Consider the following 12,784-nt stretch of genomic DNA (forward strand, 5'->3'; position numbering starts at 1 on the left):
ACTGCCTATTGTGGGGCATAATCAGAAATGCGCCGATTCTGTGCGTGTCCCCTTTAAATGCTTGCGCTCCCCGCCTCCAAGCTCACAACTCTATAATACATTGCATAAACAAAGTTCACACAGCTAATATAACCCTCAAAATGGATCTTTACAAAGTGTTTGTCATGCAGCATATCAGATCATGTAAGTATAATATTTATATTTGGATGTTTACATTTGATTCTGAATGAGTTTGATTGTAAGAAACGACGGCAACTTTAACCACATTTAACAGTACATTAGCAACATGCTAACGAAATATTTAGAAAGACAATTTACAAATATCACTAAAAATATCATGATATCTTGGATCATGTTAGTTATTATTGCTCCATCTGCCATTTTTCGCTGTTGTCCTTGCTTGCTTACCTGCATAAAGTCTGTTGATTCGGCTGTGCAACTCCAGACGTTAATATTAGCTTGTCTAATGCCTTGAACATGGGCTGGCATATGCAAATATTGGGGCGTACATATTAATGATCCCGACTGTTGCATCACAGTCGGCGTTATGTTGACATTTGCCTGTTTTTCAGTGGTCTTTTGCACAAATCAAATTTACATGAGAAGGAGGAAACAATGGTGTTTGAGACTCACTGTATGTCATTTACAGGTACATAACTCTAATTATTTAACTATGCCGAGGTAAATTCAATTCTCAATTCTAGGGCACCTTTAATGTTTTATTCTACAAGATAAAATACATCAGTATTACCTTAACCGTGACTCAACACTGTTACGTGTCTTGAAAAAGACGGTTGCTAACAAGTGGCTAAATCAAACTACAGAGGCTGTCGGTGAAATTACATGTCATCATACTGAACAACAGGAAAGCTCAGTCCACTTTTACAGCCTAGTTATGCTTATTATTGCACTCTTACAAAAAATTCTAATTCAAAAATTTTGGTTAAATGTTTTTAGAGAGTTGTCGGAGGCTTAGTGGTGGTGACGCTGAAGTTGAGGGACCTTGGTGTAGTTCGTTTATAGTCTGCCTTTAGCTTTCTGACTGGATTTTGGCTTCAAAAGTAATAAAAGTTGTAGGCTATTTATCTGTGAATGTGATTTTGATGGACAAAATGTGTAATACTACACGTTGCTACAAGACCATTCATTGCTTGCCGTCTTTAACCACGTGTGTGCTGTGATCGAGAAGGCTGGACTATCGACTGACAAAAGGTGCCGTGAGAGTCTTGTTGTCAGAAAAGCCCAAAAGTGGACACATATCTGGACTGCATGGCTATTTGGATTTCCTCCAAAGAGAACTGAGGTAACATACAGTATGTTTTATTTACCTTTTTCACTCTGTTGCAGTAGTTGAAGAAAAATCAAAAACACAGAAGTGTTGATGCCATAGCTCCACAAACATTTCCTCCATTGTAAAATTCCACCAAAGTTAGCAGGAACGATATTGTCTCTCTTTTGTTTTGGCATGTTTGAAAGCACGTAGGAAGGCACTTCTGTGCTTCTATTGGCCAGTTACACCCGTGACGGAACTTGTCATGGATGAACGAAAAAAGATTAAACAAAATTCTGTCGGTTCAGCATCCCAGACGCAGTTTACCAATCCCCACAACTCCTGAAGTCAATCACATCATGGCTAAAATTGTGTAGTCTGAACCAGGCATAAATATCATTAACTTTTGTTGATCACAGAGCTTATTTTTTTGTGAAATACAAAAGCCTATGGGAAAATCCTATTGGTTTTTGTCGAGGGAACCATCGAGATGCTAACTGCCGATTGGCTTAGTGACGTCATAGTTCCACCACTTTATCAGATTTAAGCTTATCAATCAACCAATCATAATCATGTGAGGGCATGCCTACCTGGATGTTACTTTATCAGCTTTCGGCCACAGTTCAAGTCATGGTAGAGCAGAGGTATGTGCAGTTAATCGGTTCATTTCTGTGTGTTTATCTGATTGCTAACTTCTTTAACTTCAGTAAAGCAATAGTTTATTAACTGCTGTTTAGTCCATAAACATTAATTTTAAGTATTCATGGATTCATAAGTTTACTTACTAAATAATTAAATAATTATTAATTATTCATAGGCTTTAAGATTCATAAACTCCATAGAAAGCATAACAATGTTTTGACTGATGGGAGATGTTATAGTAATAGACAATTATGAAAATATAATATTTTGGGGTATTTTTTAAGTGGTGTCTTGTGTTTTTTAATGAGGATAGGAAAGAGGGGTCCATCACACATTCAACTGATGATGATAATGTAATGATATGCATACATTGGAGACCATTTAGATTTCATTTAGGTTCAAGGTTTATTGTTTCAGATTTCTGTGGCAAATTATGTATGAAGTTGCAGAGATAATCTACTGGTGACCTTACCATTCCTACTGTAATTCTTTCAATGCAGTCATGTTGCAAATGCAAGCCATCCATTTTGACAGTTGTTTCAATAAGAGGTTGAAAGTCATGCTTTATTACTGTATTAATTGTATCCTGCTGACTACATGTACATGCTTAAGGCATAAAGCCCTGCTATGCATTATTAAATGTTCATGTTTTATATCAAAATTAAAAGATTCAAAGACATTTGTTACAGTTGATGTATGAGTTTTATTAATATAAAAGTTTCTCAATCCTTTGGGAATAAAATTTATATAAAATGTCTTGGCCATGATTAATTGTATTGTCCCTGATACATATGAAGATCATGACCTGACAATCTCAAGTATGAAGGAGCACAACATTTAGTACAGAGAAATATCTCTCTTCTTCCAGTTGTGCTGACTCATCGGGGGTGAAAAAGTTGACTTCGCACACTGGATGCACCACATCTTTAAAACAAAGCATTTCAAAATCCTTGATTATAATTGTCCCAAAGCCTTGTTAAAGGGATAGTTCACCCAAAAATGAAAATTTGATGTTTATCTGCTTACCCACAGAGCATCCAAGATGTAGGTGACTTTGTTTCTTCAGTAGAACACAAATGATGATTTTTAACTGCAACCGCTGCCGTCTGTCAGTGGTATAATGCAAGTCAGCAGGAACTTGGACTATAAGAGTAACTAAAACACGACAGACAAATCCAAATTAAACCCTGCGGCTCATGACGACACATTGATGTCCTAAGACACGAAACGATCGGTTTGTGCGAGAAACCGAACAGTATTTATATCATTTTTTTACCTATAATACACCACTATGTCCAACGGCATTCATCACTTGATTCGTTTGGTCTGATCGTGCTCTGACAGCAGCAGTGATGTCTCGCTCTCATTGAAGTATATGTCTGCTAGTGCTATCAAGACTATATGTAATAGTATGCACATGTATGCACAATTAATCATTAAAAAATTGCAATCTTGATTCAAGCACACACGCGATCTTATTCCAAAATGACGATTCCAATGTCTATTAAACCTTGAAAGTTACGATCATGTATGATCAGAATATTTCATTTAAACCTGCTTTCGCACTGCCGCTGATCCAGAGAGTACAGCGCTCATATAAGCTATATGTCTGAAACAGCTTCACACAGTATCGCTTTTAGCCCAATATATGAAAATATTAGGCTAAAAGTTAGTCTGGATATTGTCACAGCTAGTAGTTACTAAGCCACTAGTGTGGACTTTACGTTCCAATTTAAGAAAGAACTTATGAACGGCTGGTGCAACCCTACCCTGTTTCCCTCAAATAAGCAAGGAGTAAGCACCTTTGGCGATAGAAATAATTAATGAGCATAATCCCCGTACGGTCCGCCATGTTGGTTTGTTTACACTTTTACGCAGTTTGGCGTGACTTTCCTGGAACGCTACAAAGTCGTGAGTCGTGATTTGAAATCGTGACTTACGGGCTCAAAAACCTGCCTGGAACGCAGCATTAGTGTGTGTATCCTGAACATAATATGTTCCATTGAATTGCCTAGTAAAGTCTTGCTCTTAACTTGTATTCCTCGTCTTGAGTGTTCCTACACAGCTACCTGTAACAGATATAAACACAGATGTTGTGGCAACCACAATCAATGCTTTGAAACTAAAGTAATGCCAGATAAAGATTGTATTTATTATACTGTTAAGCCTGTAGGTGGCGACCAGTGACGGTTAAAATGTATTTGATGAAATTCGTTAATTAATTTCAAACAATTTTTATATAATGAATTCATTTAAATTAATAAATATATTTAATAGATTCTCATTTAACATTTAGACATTTATAAATGGACTCATTTATAACATATTAATAAAACATTTTGCCAGAACCTCAAGTAAATGACATATTTTGTTAAGGTTTTCTTAATGTTTTGTTTTCAGAATCATGGGGTGAACCATGATCTCTTTATCTATCTCTGAAAAATACAGATTATCCAGAGTCATAAATTAATCTTAAAAGAATATAATATAATTTATGGGCCACTGGCACTAATATTAAAATGTAGTCTTACAGACTAGGATGTAAAAATCTTACAGACTAAAATGAAGTCTTTATGTAGCCTACATTAATGTTTTGGGGGAATAATGCATTATAATGGAGGGTTCTGAAATGTTTTCTTATTTAAAACATGGCGCTTCTCATCCAGTATGCGAAGTTCTCTAACCACGCCCCTCTATCACCTGACAGCCCGAATTTGCTTTCTCAGCGCAGAGCACAGGGTTTTGTCGACATGTTACCCACATGAGCAAGCTACAGTGTTTGAGAGGGGTTCAAGTTTTCGCGGGATGTAGGTGGGCATTATGCAAATATGTTAACTTGTGACATGAGCTTCGCGGAAATAGGATTCGAATTACAAATGACTCATTTAAGCGTTCAGAGTTGACTTTTGAGAGACAATAACTTTATTTATGATGCACTTTCAGCTTTACAACTTTGAAGACTGTTTACATTCACACACAGCTACATTACACACTGCATGAAAGGTAATGTTCTAAAAATCAATAATAGGGGCACTTTAATAATGATCTTATTCTTTCACAGCCACCTGTTGTTTACTAGAAAACCCCTGACTTTCCCCCTAATCTTCTATTATATAATTTTGGTGAACCGGTGCAAATTGTAGCCTCAGTTTCCTGTTGTTAGCTGTCAGGAGTGGCACCCGTTGTGATATTCTGCTGCTGTAGCCCATCTGCTTCAAGGTTTGACGTGTTGTGTTTTCACAGATGCTCTTTTGCATACTTCAGTTGTAATGAGTGCTTATTTGAGTTACTGTTAATTGCCTTTCTGTCAGCTTGAACCTGTCTTGGCCTTTCTTCTCAGACCTCTGACATCAACTGTTGCTCATTGGATATTTTCTCTTTTTCTGTCCATTCTCTGTAAAGAGATGGTTGTGGATGAAAATCCCAGTAAATCAGTAGTTTCTGAAATACTCAGATCAGCCCGTCTGGCGCCAACAACCATGGCACATTCAAAGTCACTTAAATCTTTCTTCCCCATTTTGATGGTCAGTTTGAACTTCAGCAGATCACCTTGACCATGTCTAAATGCCTAAATGCATTGAATTACTGTCATGTGATTGGCTGGTTAGATATTTGCATTAACAAGCAGTTGAACAGGTGTACCTAGTAAAGTTTCATGTCTTTCTTTATTCTGTGGATTGCAGTATGTATTATTAATAGCAGAAAGGTCCATACATTTATATACAATGGTGGCCACAAAGATTTTCAATGAATATCAACTTAGATTTTTGTCTGTTTGCTTTCATATTGCTTTCATAAGACTAAAAATGTGGCATAAAAGTTGTATGTAGATTTTTAGGATGCATTTATCACAATTTTTCCCCCTTTTGACAGTTTGTCAGCCCTTTCACTGTATTGAAAAGAACAGCATATACATTCTTCAAAACATTTTATTTTGTGTTCCACAAAACATGACATAACCATACTAAGAAATTCTGAAATTCATGTAATTTTTGTAACTATTTTACTTGAATTATGCTGATAGTATAATTTGTAATGACAATTTGTATACAATTAGAAAAGATGTGCAATAGACAGCAGGTAAAGCTGTTTTATCATACAGATTTTTATTTTGTTTTATTGTACAGTAGTTTAGTGTTTTCTAGTAGTAAAAGTTGTGTTTCTAGTCTGTAATCTACAAACCCGATTCCAAAAAAGTTGGGACACTATACAAATTGTGAATATAAACAAAATGCAATGATGTGGAAGTTTCAAACTTCAATATTTTATTCAGAATACAACATAGATGACACATCAAATGTTTTTAACTGAGAAAATGTATCATTTTAAGGGAAAAATAAGTTGATTTTAAATTTCATAGCATCAACACATCTCAAAAAAGTTGGGACAAGGCCATGTTTACCACTGTGTGACATCCCCTCTTCTTTTTATAACAGTCTGCAAACATCTGGGGACTGAGGAGACAAGTAGCTCAAGTTTAGGAATAGGAATGTTGTCCCATTCTTGTCTAATACAGGCTTCTAGTTGCTCAACTTTATGAAGCGCCAAATGTTTTCTATGGGTGAAAGATCTGGACTGCAGGCTGGCCGTTTCAGTACCCGGATCCTGCTTCTACGCAGCCATGATGTTGTAATTGATGCAGTATGTGGTCTGGCATTGTCATGATGGAAAATGCAATGTCTTTCCTGAAAGAGACGATGTCTGGATTAGGGTTGGGAATCGTAAGAAATTTTCTGGTTCCGGTTCCGATTCCGGTTCTGCCTAACGATTCCGGTTCCGGTTCCATTAAAATAATTAAACAACTAATAAAAAATAATAGTAAGGGAAAAATGCACAATACTCAACTTAAACAGTCCTTTTTGTGTTTATTATTCTTATAAAATGAATTTAACAGACTGCTAATCTCATATTCGCTAACACTTTACAATAAGATTCATTAGTTAACATCAGGCCTACATTAACATGAACTAATAATGAACTGCATTTCTACAGCATTTATTAATATTTGTTAATGTTAACATTTACTAATACATTATTAAAATCAATAGTTGTATTTGTTAACATTAGTTAATGAACTGTAAACTAACACGAACAAACTATGAACAGCTGTATTTTTATTAACTAAGGTTAAAGATTAACAAATACATTAACAAATGCATTGCTCATGGTTAGTTCATAAATGAACCTTATTGTAAAGTGTTACCACAAATAAGATAAGATGCTTGAACACACATGTTAGATCCAGACAGGTGAAACAGAATATTTTTGAAAATTGGATTCGTAGATTGTTTCTGAAAGAATGATTCAGTGATAGACACACAGGAAATTTGCTGCCACCTAGTGGCTTAACAATGCAATCGATACAGTCGTTATTTGAAGTCTAGTTACTTTCAGAAGGTAATTTATTATATTTTGATCGGTAACATCAGCGGTTCTATCTGAATAATAAACTTTTGTATACTTCTGTTATAATTGGAATATTTGTCAGACAGAAATAATGATACTGTGCGTTTGAAAAGATTGTGAAGCTGTTTATATCTACACGACAACTCTCTTCAGATCAACGGCAGCGCGAACGCAGATTTGAATGTCGAGATTTTATTTTTGTCAAAGGTTTAATATACATAAGTGAATCGTTGTCTTTTAGGAATTAGATCATGTGGGTGATGAAATCGAGAACGCGATCTTTTAAAGATTAATCGTGCAGCTTTGTGCATCTCTCCCTCTCTCTCTCTCTATTGATATCTGACGTATAAGAGTAGCGCGAGGGCTTTTCAGTGCATTCATTGCTATAATATTCATGAGATGAGACGTCTCTATTAAAGAATACGCTCCCTGCACTTCGCCCACCCATCACACCAGAACCGTTTTCGGAAACCGAAACTTAGAAATCTTGCACGGTTCCGGTTCTTTCCAAAAAACACTACCGGTTCCGGATGAGAACCGGTTCTCGGTTCCCAACCCTAGTCTGGATGGGAGCATATGTTGTTCTAGAACTTGGATATACCTTTCAGCATTGATGGTGCCTTTCCAGATGTGTAAGCTGCCCATGCCACAGGCACTCAGGCAACCCCATACCATCAGAGATGCAGGCTTCTGAACTGAGCGCTGATAACAACTTGGGTTGTCCTTGTCCTCTTTGTCTGGATGACATGGCGTCCCAGTTTTCCAAAAAGAACTTAAAATTTTGATTCGTCTGACCACAGAACAGTTTTCCACTTTGCCACAGTCCATTTTAAATGATCCTTGGCCTAGAGAAAACGCCTGCGCTTCTGGATCATGTTTAGATATGGCTTCTTTTTTGACCTATAGAGTTTTAGCCGGCAACGGCGAATGACACGGTGGATTGTGTTCACCGACAATGTTTTCTGGAAGTATTCCTGAGCCCATGTTGTGATTTCCATTACAGTAGCATTCCTGTATGTGATGCAGTGCCATCTAAGGGCCTGAAGATCACGGGCATCCAGTATGGTTTTCCGGCCTTGACCCTTACGCACAGAGATTGTTCCAGATTCTCTGAATCTTTGGATGATATTATGCACTGTAGATGATGATAACTTCAAACTCTTTGCAATTTTTCTCTGAGAAACTCCTTTCTGATATTGCTCCACTATTTTTCGCCGCAGCATTGGAGGAATTGGTGATCCTCTGTCCATCTTGACTTCTGAGAGACACTGCCACTCTGAGAGGCTCTTTTTATACCCAATCATGTTGCCAATTGACCTAATAAGTTGCAAATTGGTCCTCCAGCTGTTTCTTATATGTACATTTAACTTTTCCGGCCTCTTATTGCTACCTGTCTCAACTTTTTTGGAATGTGTAGCTCTCATGAAATCCAAAATGAGCCAATATTTGGCACGACATTTCAAAATGTCTCACTTTCAACATTTGATATGTTATCTATATTCTATTGTGAATAAAATATAAGTTTATGAGATTTGTAAATTATTGCATTCCTTTTTTATTCACAATTTGTACAGTGTCCCAACTTTTTTGGAATCTGGTTTGTAATTAAAAGTAGTTTTTTTTCCTTGATAAAAAGATGAAGCCTGGGTGGCCTGGGTTAAAATTAGCAGAAGTTTTGTGTGTGTGTGTGTATATATATATATATATATATATATATATATACATATATATATACACACTATATATAGTCAGTAATCTGAGCAATGTGAGAGAACAGAGACAGGAATATGGACCATGTTTTGTTGTCTGTGATTGAGGGATTTTTGTTTTAAGTTCATTTGTTTTCACCAGTGGCAAGGACATACTCTCTTTAATATTCTCAAAATCACAACAACCTCAGAGGTAATCCAGTATGACTATGGTTTAAATCAAACCAGGAAAGAGACACAGAAAAAGATAAAGGCTTATAAGGCCATCCCATGATTGTAACCTCTAGTTGGTAGACTTTAGTCCACACAGAAACATCAGGCATCAGTACCAGGTAATGTTATTTCACATGATGAAGTTACATTTTGTCATCTCTTTCTATCTCATTTGTGGGACGGCTTTTAAAGCCGAGGAGGTTGATGGAGCCCTGGGAGTCATGCTGGATGCGGCGAACTCTGGGAGGGGTTGGAGAGCTGAGTGAAGTGGAAGACGATAGATCTTTTTTCCTCATTCTTCCAGTAACCAGCACTAATGGCACAACTTCCTCCACCAGCCCCTCAAAAAGCACCCCTAGACTTTGGCGGATTCGAGTGCAGAAGTTTGGACAGCTAAATGTGTAGATAATCGGATTCAACACAGAGTTCAGGAAAGTAAATGTTGTTGCGATAGGTAAGGATACCTCCACCAGATCTGAAATCTCTGTCTTGTACTGAGCCATCACCTCCAGCAAGCAGAAAACATGGTAGGGCAGCCAGCAGAGAATAAAAGTTGTGATCACAGAGGCGACCATTTTTGTGAAACTTTGCGAGAGTTGAGTGCTTTTTTGTCCGCCTGGTGAAGATGGGCTGCGGAAGAATTTTGAGGATCTTTGTTTGCCATTGCTCACACCCTGCCTTCTACTCTTGAGCCTCTTCCTGCGAGCCCGCAGCTCTAAAACAAAGCAAGCGTAACTGGCGGCAATGACCACCAGCGGCACGACAAATGCCAGCAACACTTTAGACACTGCTGTCGCTACCTGACGCACCTTACAGTCTGTATGCAGTGTGCTCTGGGAGGAATAGAGTGCAAAATCATGATAGCAAAGTTTGCGGCCATCCTGCTTATGCACGACAGAACGGAACATGAAATAAGGAATCGTGTTAACCGCCGCCAACACCCATCCTAGGCCGCAGATCTTCCATGCTGCCGACACAGTGCGACGGTTCTGAGTCCACACCGGCTTAGTCACCAACAAACAACGGTCCAACGATATCACAGCTAGCAGGAAGGCAGAAACAAACATGTTGATGAAAAAGATTGAGGCCTGGGCCACACACAATGTTCCGCCCAAATTCCAGCTGTGGTTCTTCAGTAGGTAATGAGTGAAAAGCGGCAAGGTTAGTGTGGTTAGGAAGTCTGACAGCGCCAGATTGAGAACCCACACAGCTGCAACTGTCTTGTGACGAAGACGGCAACCAAGCACCCACAGCACCAGTCCGTTTTCCAGAATCCCCAGAGCGGACACCACACCATGCACACTCACCACCGCCAGGTTCACTCGAGTGTCATTGTTCAGGGTGCGAGAGATCATTCTCTGCAGAAGGGGACAGTGGCCGAGGGAGGAATTCATTGCTGTCACTAAAAAGAGAAAGAATATTAATATATTTTCTTAAAGCCATCTAAAATGAAGCACATGGAACAAAAAATGAAACCTTTATTATGTAAGCTTGAAATGTGTTTCTTGTTCTTTCTTAAACTTTAACATCTTCTAAGACTCAACCAGAGGTCCGCGGTGGTATTGTAGTGGATCTGACAATTATTATTTGAGATTAATATAGAGATTTTTTGAAGGAAGTGTATTATGCTCACCAAGGCTGCATTTTTGATAAAAATACAGTAATATTGTGAAATACTATTGCAATTTAAAATACCTGCTCTACTTAAATAGACTTCAAAATATAATTTATTCCTATGATGGCAAAGCTGAATTTTCAGCATTACTACTCAGTCTTCAGTGTCACATGATCCTTCAGAAATCATTTTAATAATCCTTTTAATAATTTAATCCTTTAAATCATTTAAATTAATACACCAGTTAATTTGACAGTGACAATACTAAGTTAACTAAGTAGATCACAAAGAGTTTACAAATTTCTCACAACTGAAATTTTTCCAACAAATTCAAAAAAGAGCAAGGAAGAAGTAGAGAATGTGAAAACAAGCAAATAGGAAGCTGTGGTGATAATTATAATCAGATGAGCTTTGAAGTTTAGCAAACTCTGTCAACTTAACTGCATTTACAGTAATACTCTAATGAACCGTCTTAGTCTCTTAACTGTGTTAGTCTGTCTGTGAGGTTTCTGTTGTCGCTGTTTTGACTTCACAACACTTTCATCCAAGACTTCTCTACAGTAACATCATCCTGAGGTATGTTGAAATTTTGTCTTGGTTTAGGCATGTGTAAGGATGACCGAGTCACAGCATTTATCACTGCATTTTGTTTTATGTTGTTATTTCTGAGTCAAAAAACAGCAGGCAGACTATAGTTTATCAACAAATTCACACATTCTCTTACATAGTATTTAAAACACAATTTTACATTTATTTACAGTATCTAAAACACATAAAGGCTTTCATAGTGATACATGTTATAGTGTTGAGATCAAGATTCATTGGTATTACTATAAACAGGTACTTATCTCATGCACGTATCTCACACTTACAGAGTAATTGATGTTTTAGTAGAAATGATCACTGTACGATGACTACCATTCGCTCATCCTCCATCAATCATTCATAAAAGGGTTGTTGCAGTTAATATTCCTCAGCAGAATCTTGGTGTGGATGATGTAAACCTACTACAGTTTCATTTAGGACTGATAATGGATCTCATGTTTTCCTTGGAAAAAAAAGAAGCTTGCCATGGGACACTTGAGCATGTCACGGCCTGCCCCATGAGTATCTCCAACAACAACATTTACTTAGAAAAACATGGAAAGGGTTGTAGGAAGATCAAAGAAAATCTTGGAAAAAAGAAGAGAGAGCAATCAGGTTCATGTATAATGTAACACAGCAGGTGTTTACTCACCATAAAGATTGGTCTTCAGGAGAAATTGCCTGAAAAATTCAGTGATTGTATAGATGAATTCTGTGTAATCATATTTTAGCAAACAATCTTTTGATTTTGTTTTTGACATACAATGGGGTCCAAAAGTTTGACATCACTAGTCTGTTTCCATTATGCTTCTATATTTTGCTTCAGTTTTTTTAAGTTATTTGTTAAGTGATTTTTTTTTTTTTTTTTTTGTCATTCCTGTGTCTCAAACATAATTTTGTACTGTAGTTTTCAAAAGACAGGGTGTATCATAGTAAGAAGCAATGAAGAACTGTAGAAAGGAGTAGGTGTTAGTGGTAGTGGCCGTAGAGTAGGTCTTTCTGTCACATGACAGTTCTGCTTTTCATAATTAATTTTCTTTTTTTCATACAGACAACAGCTGTTCATAATGTATGTGTGTGCGCTTTTTAAATGTATAAACAGTGTTGGACAATGCATATGGATTGTATTATAAGACAATTTGAAGCTCCTGGAAAATGAAAAAATAAAATTAAGCAGACATATGTAAATGTTAAATACAGAAAAAACTGAGGAACATGGTCATTTTTTCCAACAAACAATCGAATATGATTGAATAATTAATGACCGACTTGTTGAAAATTGAGAGAAAAGGGCCTGTGACCTATGTGGATCAAAAACCATGAGATTCATCTTTTCATCTATTC

The 12,784-nt window shown here is 37.1% G+C and overlaps 1 protein-coding gene across 1 annotated transcript; it reads right to left on the reverse strand.

Annotated features, from left to right (window-relative positions):
* Nucleotides 1-9,061: 9,061 nt before the first annotated feature.
* Nucleotides 9,062-12,041, reverse strand: LOC125272195 (prostaglandin D2 receptor 2). Its single transcript, XM_048196877.1, has 2 exons — nucleotides 11,728-12,041; nucleotides 9,062-10,642 (listed from the first exon to the last, which is right to left on the reverse strand). Exon 2 carries the CDS (start codon nucleotides 10,632-10,634, stop codon nucleotides 9,384-9,386), a length of 1,251 nt encoding a protein of 416 aa, XP_048052834.1. The 5' UTR covers nucleotides 10,635-10,642; nucleotides 11,728-12,041; the 3' UTR covers nucleotides 9,062-9,383.
* Between the last annotated feature and the right edge of the window lie 743 nt (nucleotides 12,042-12,784).

This window comes from Megalobrama amblycephala, linkage group LG7, assembly GCF_018812025.1.
Source record: "Megalobrama amblycephala isolate DHTTF-2021 linkage group LG7, ASM1881202v1, whole genome shotgun sequence".
Lineage (NCBI taxonomy): Eukaryota > Metazoa > Chordata > Actinopteri > Cypriniformes > Xenocyprididae > Megalobrama > Megalobrama amblycephala.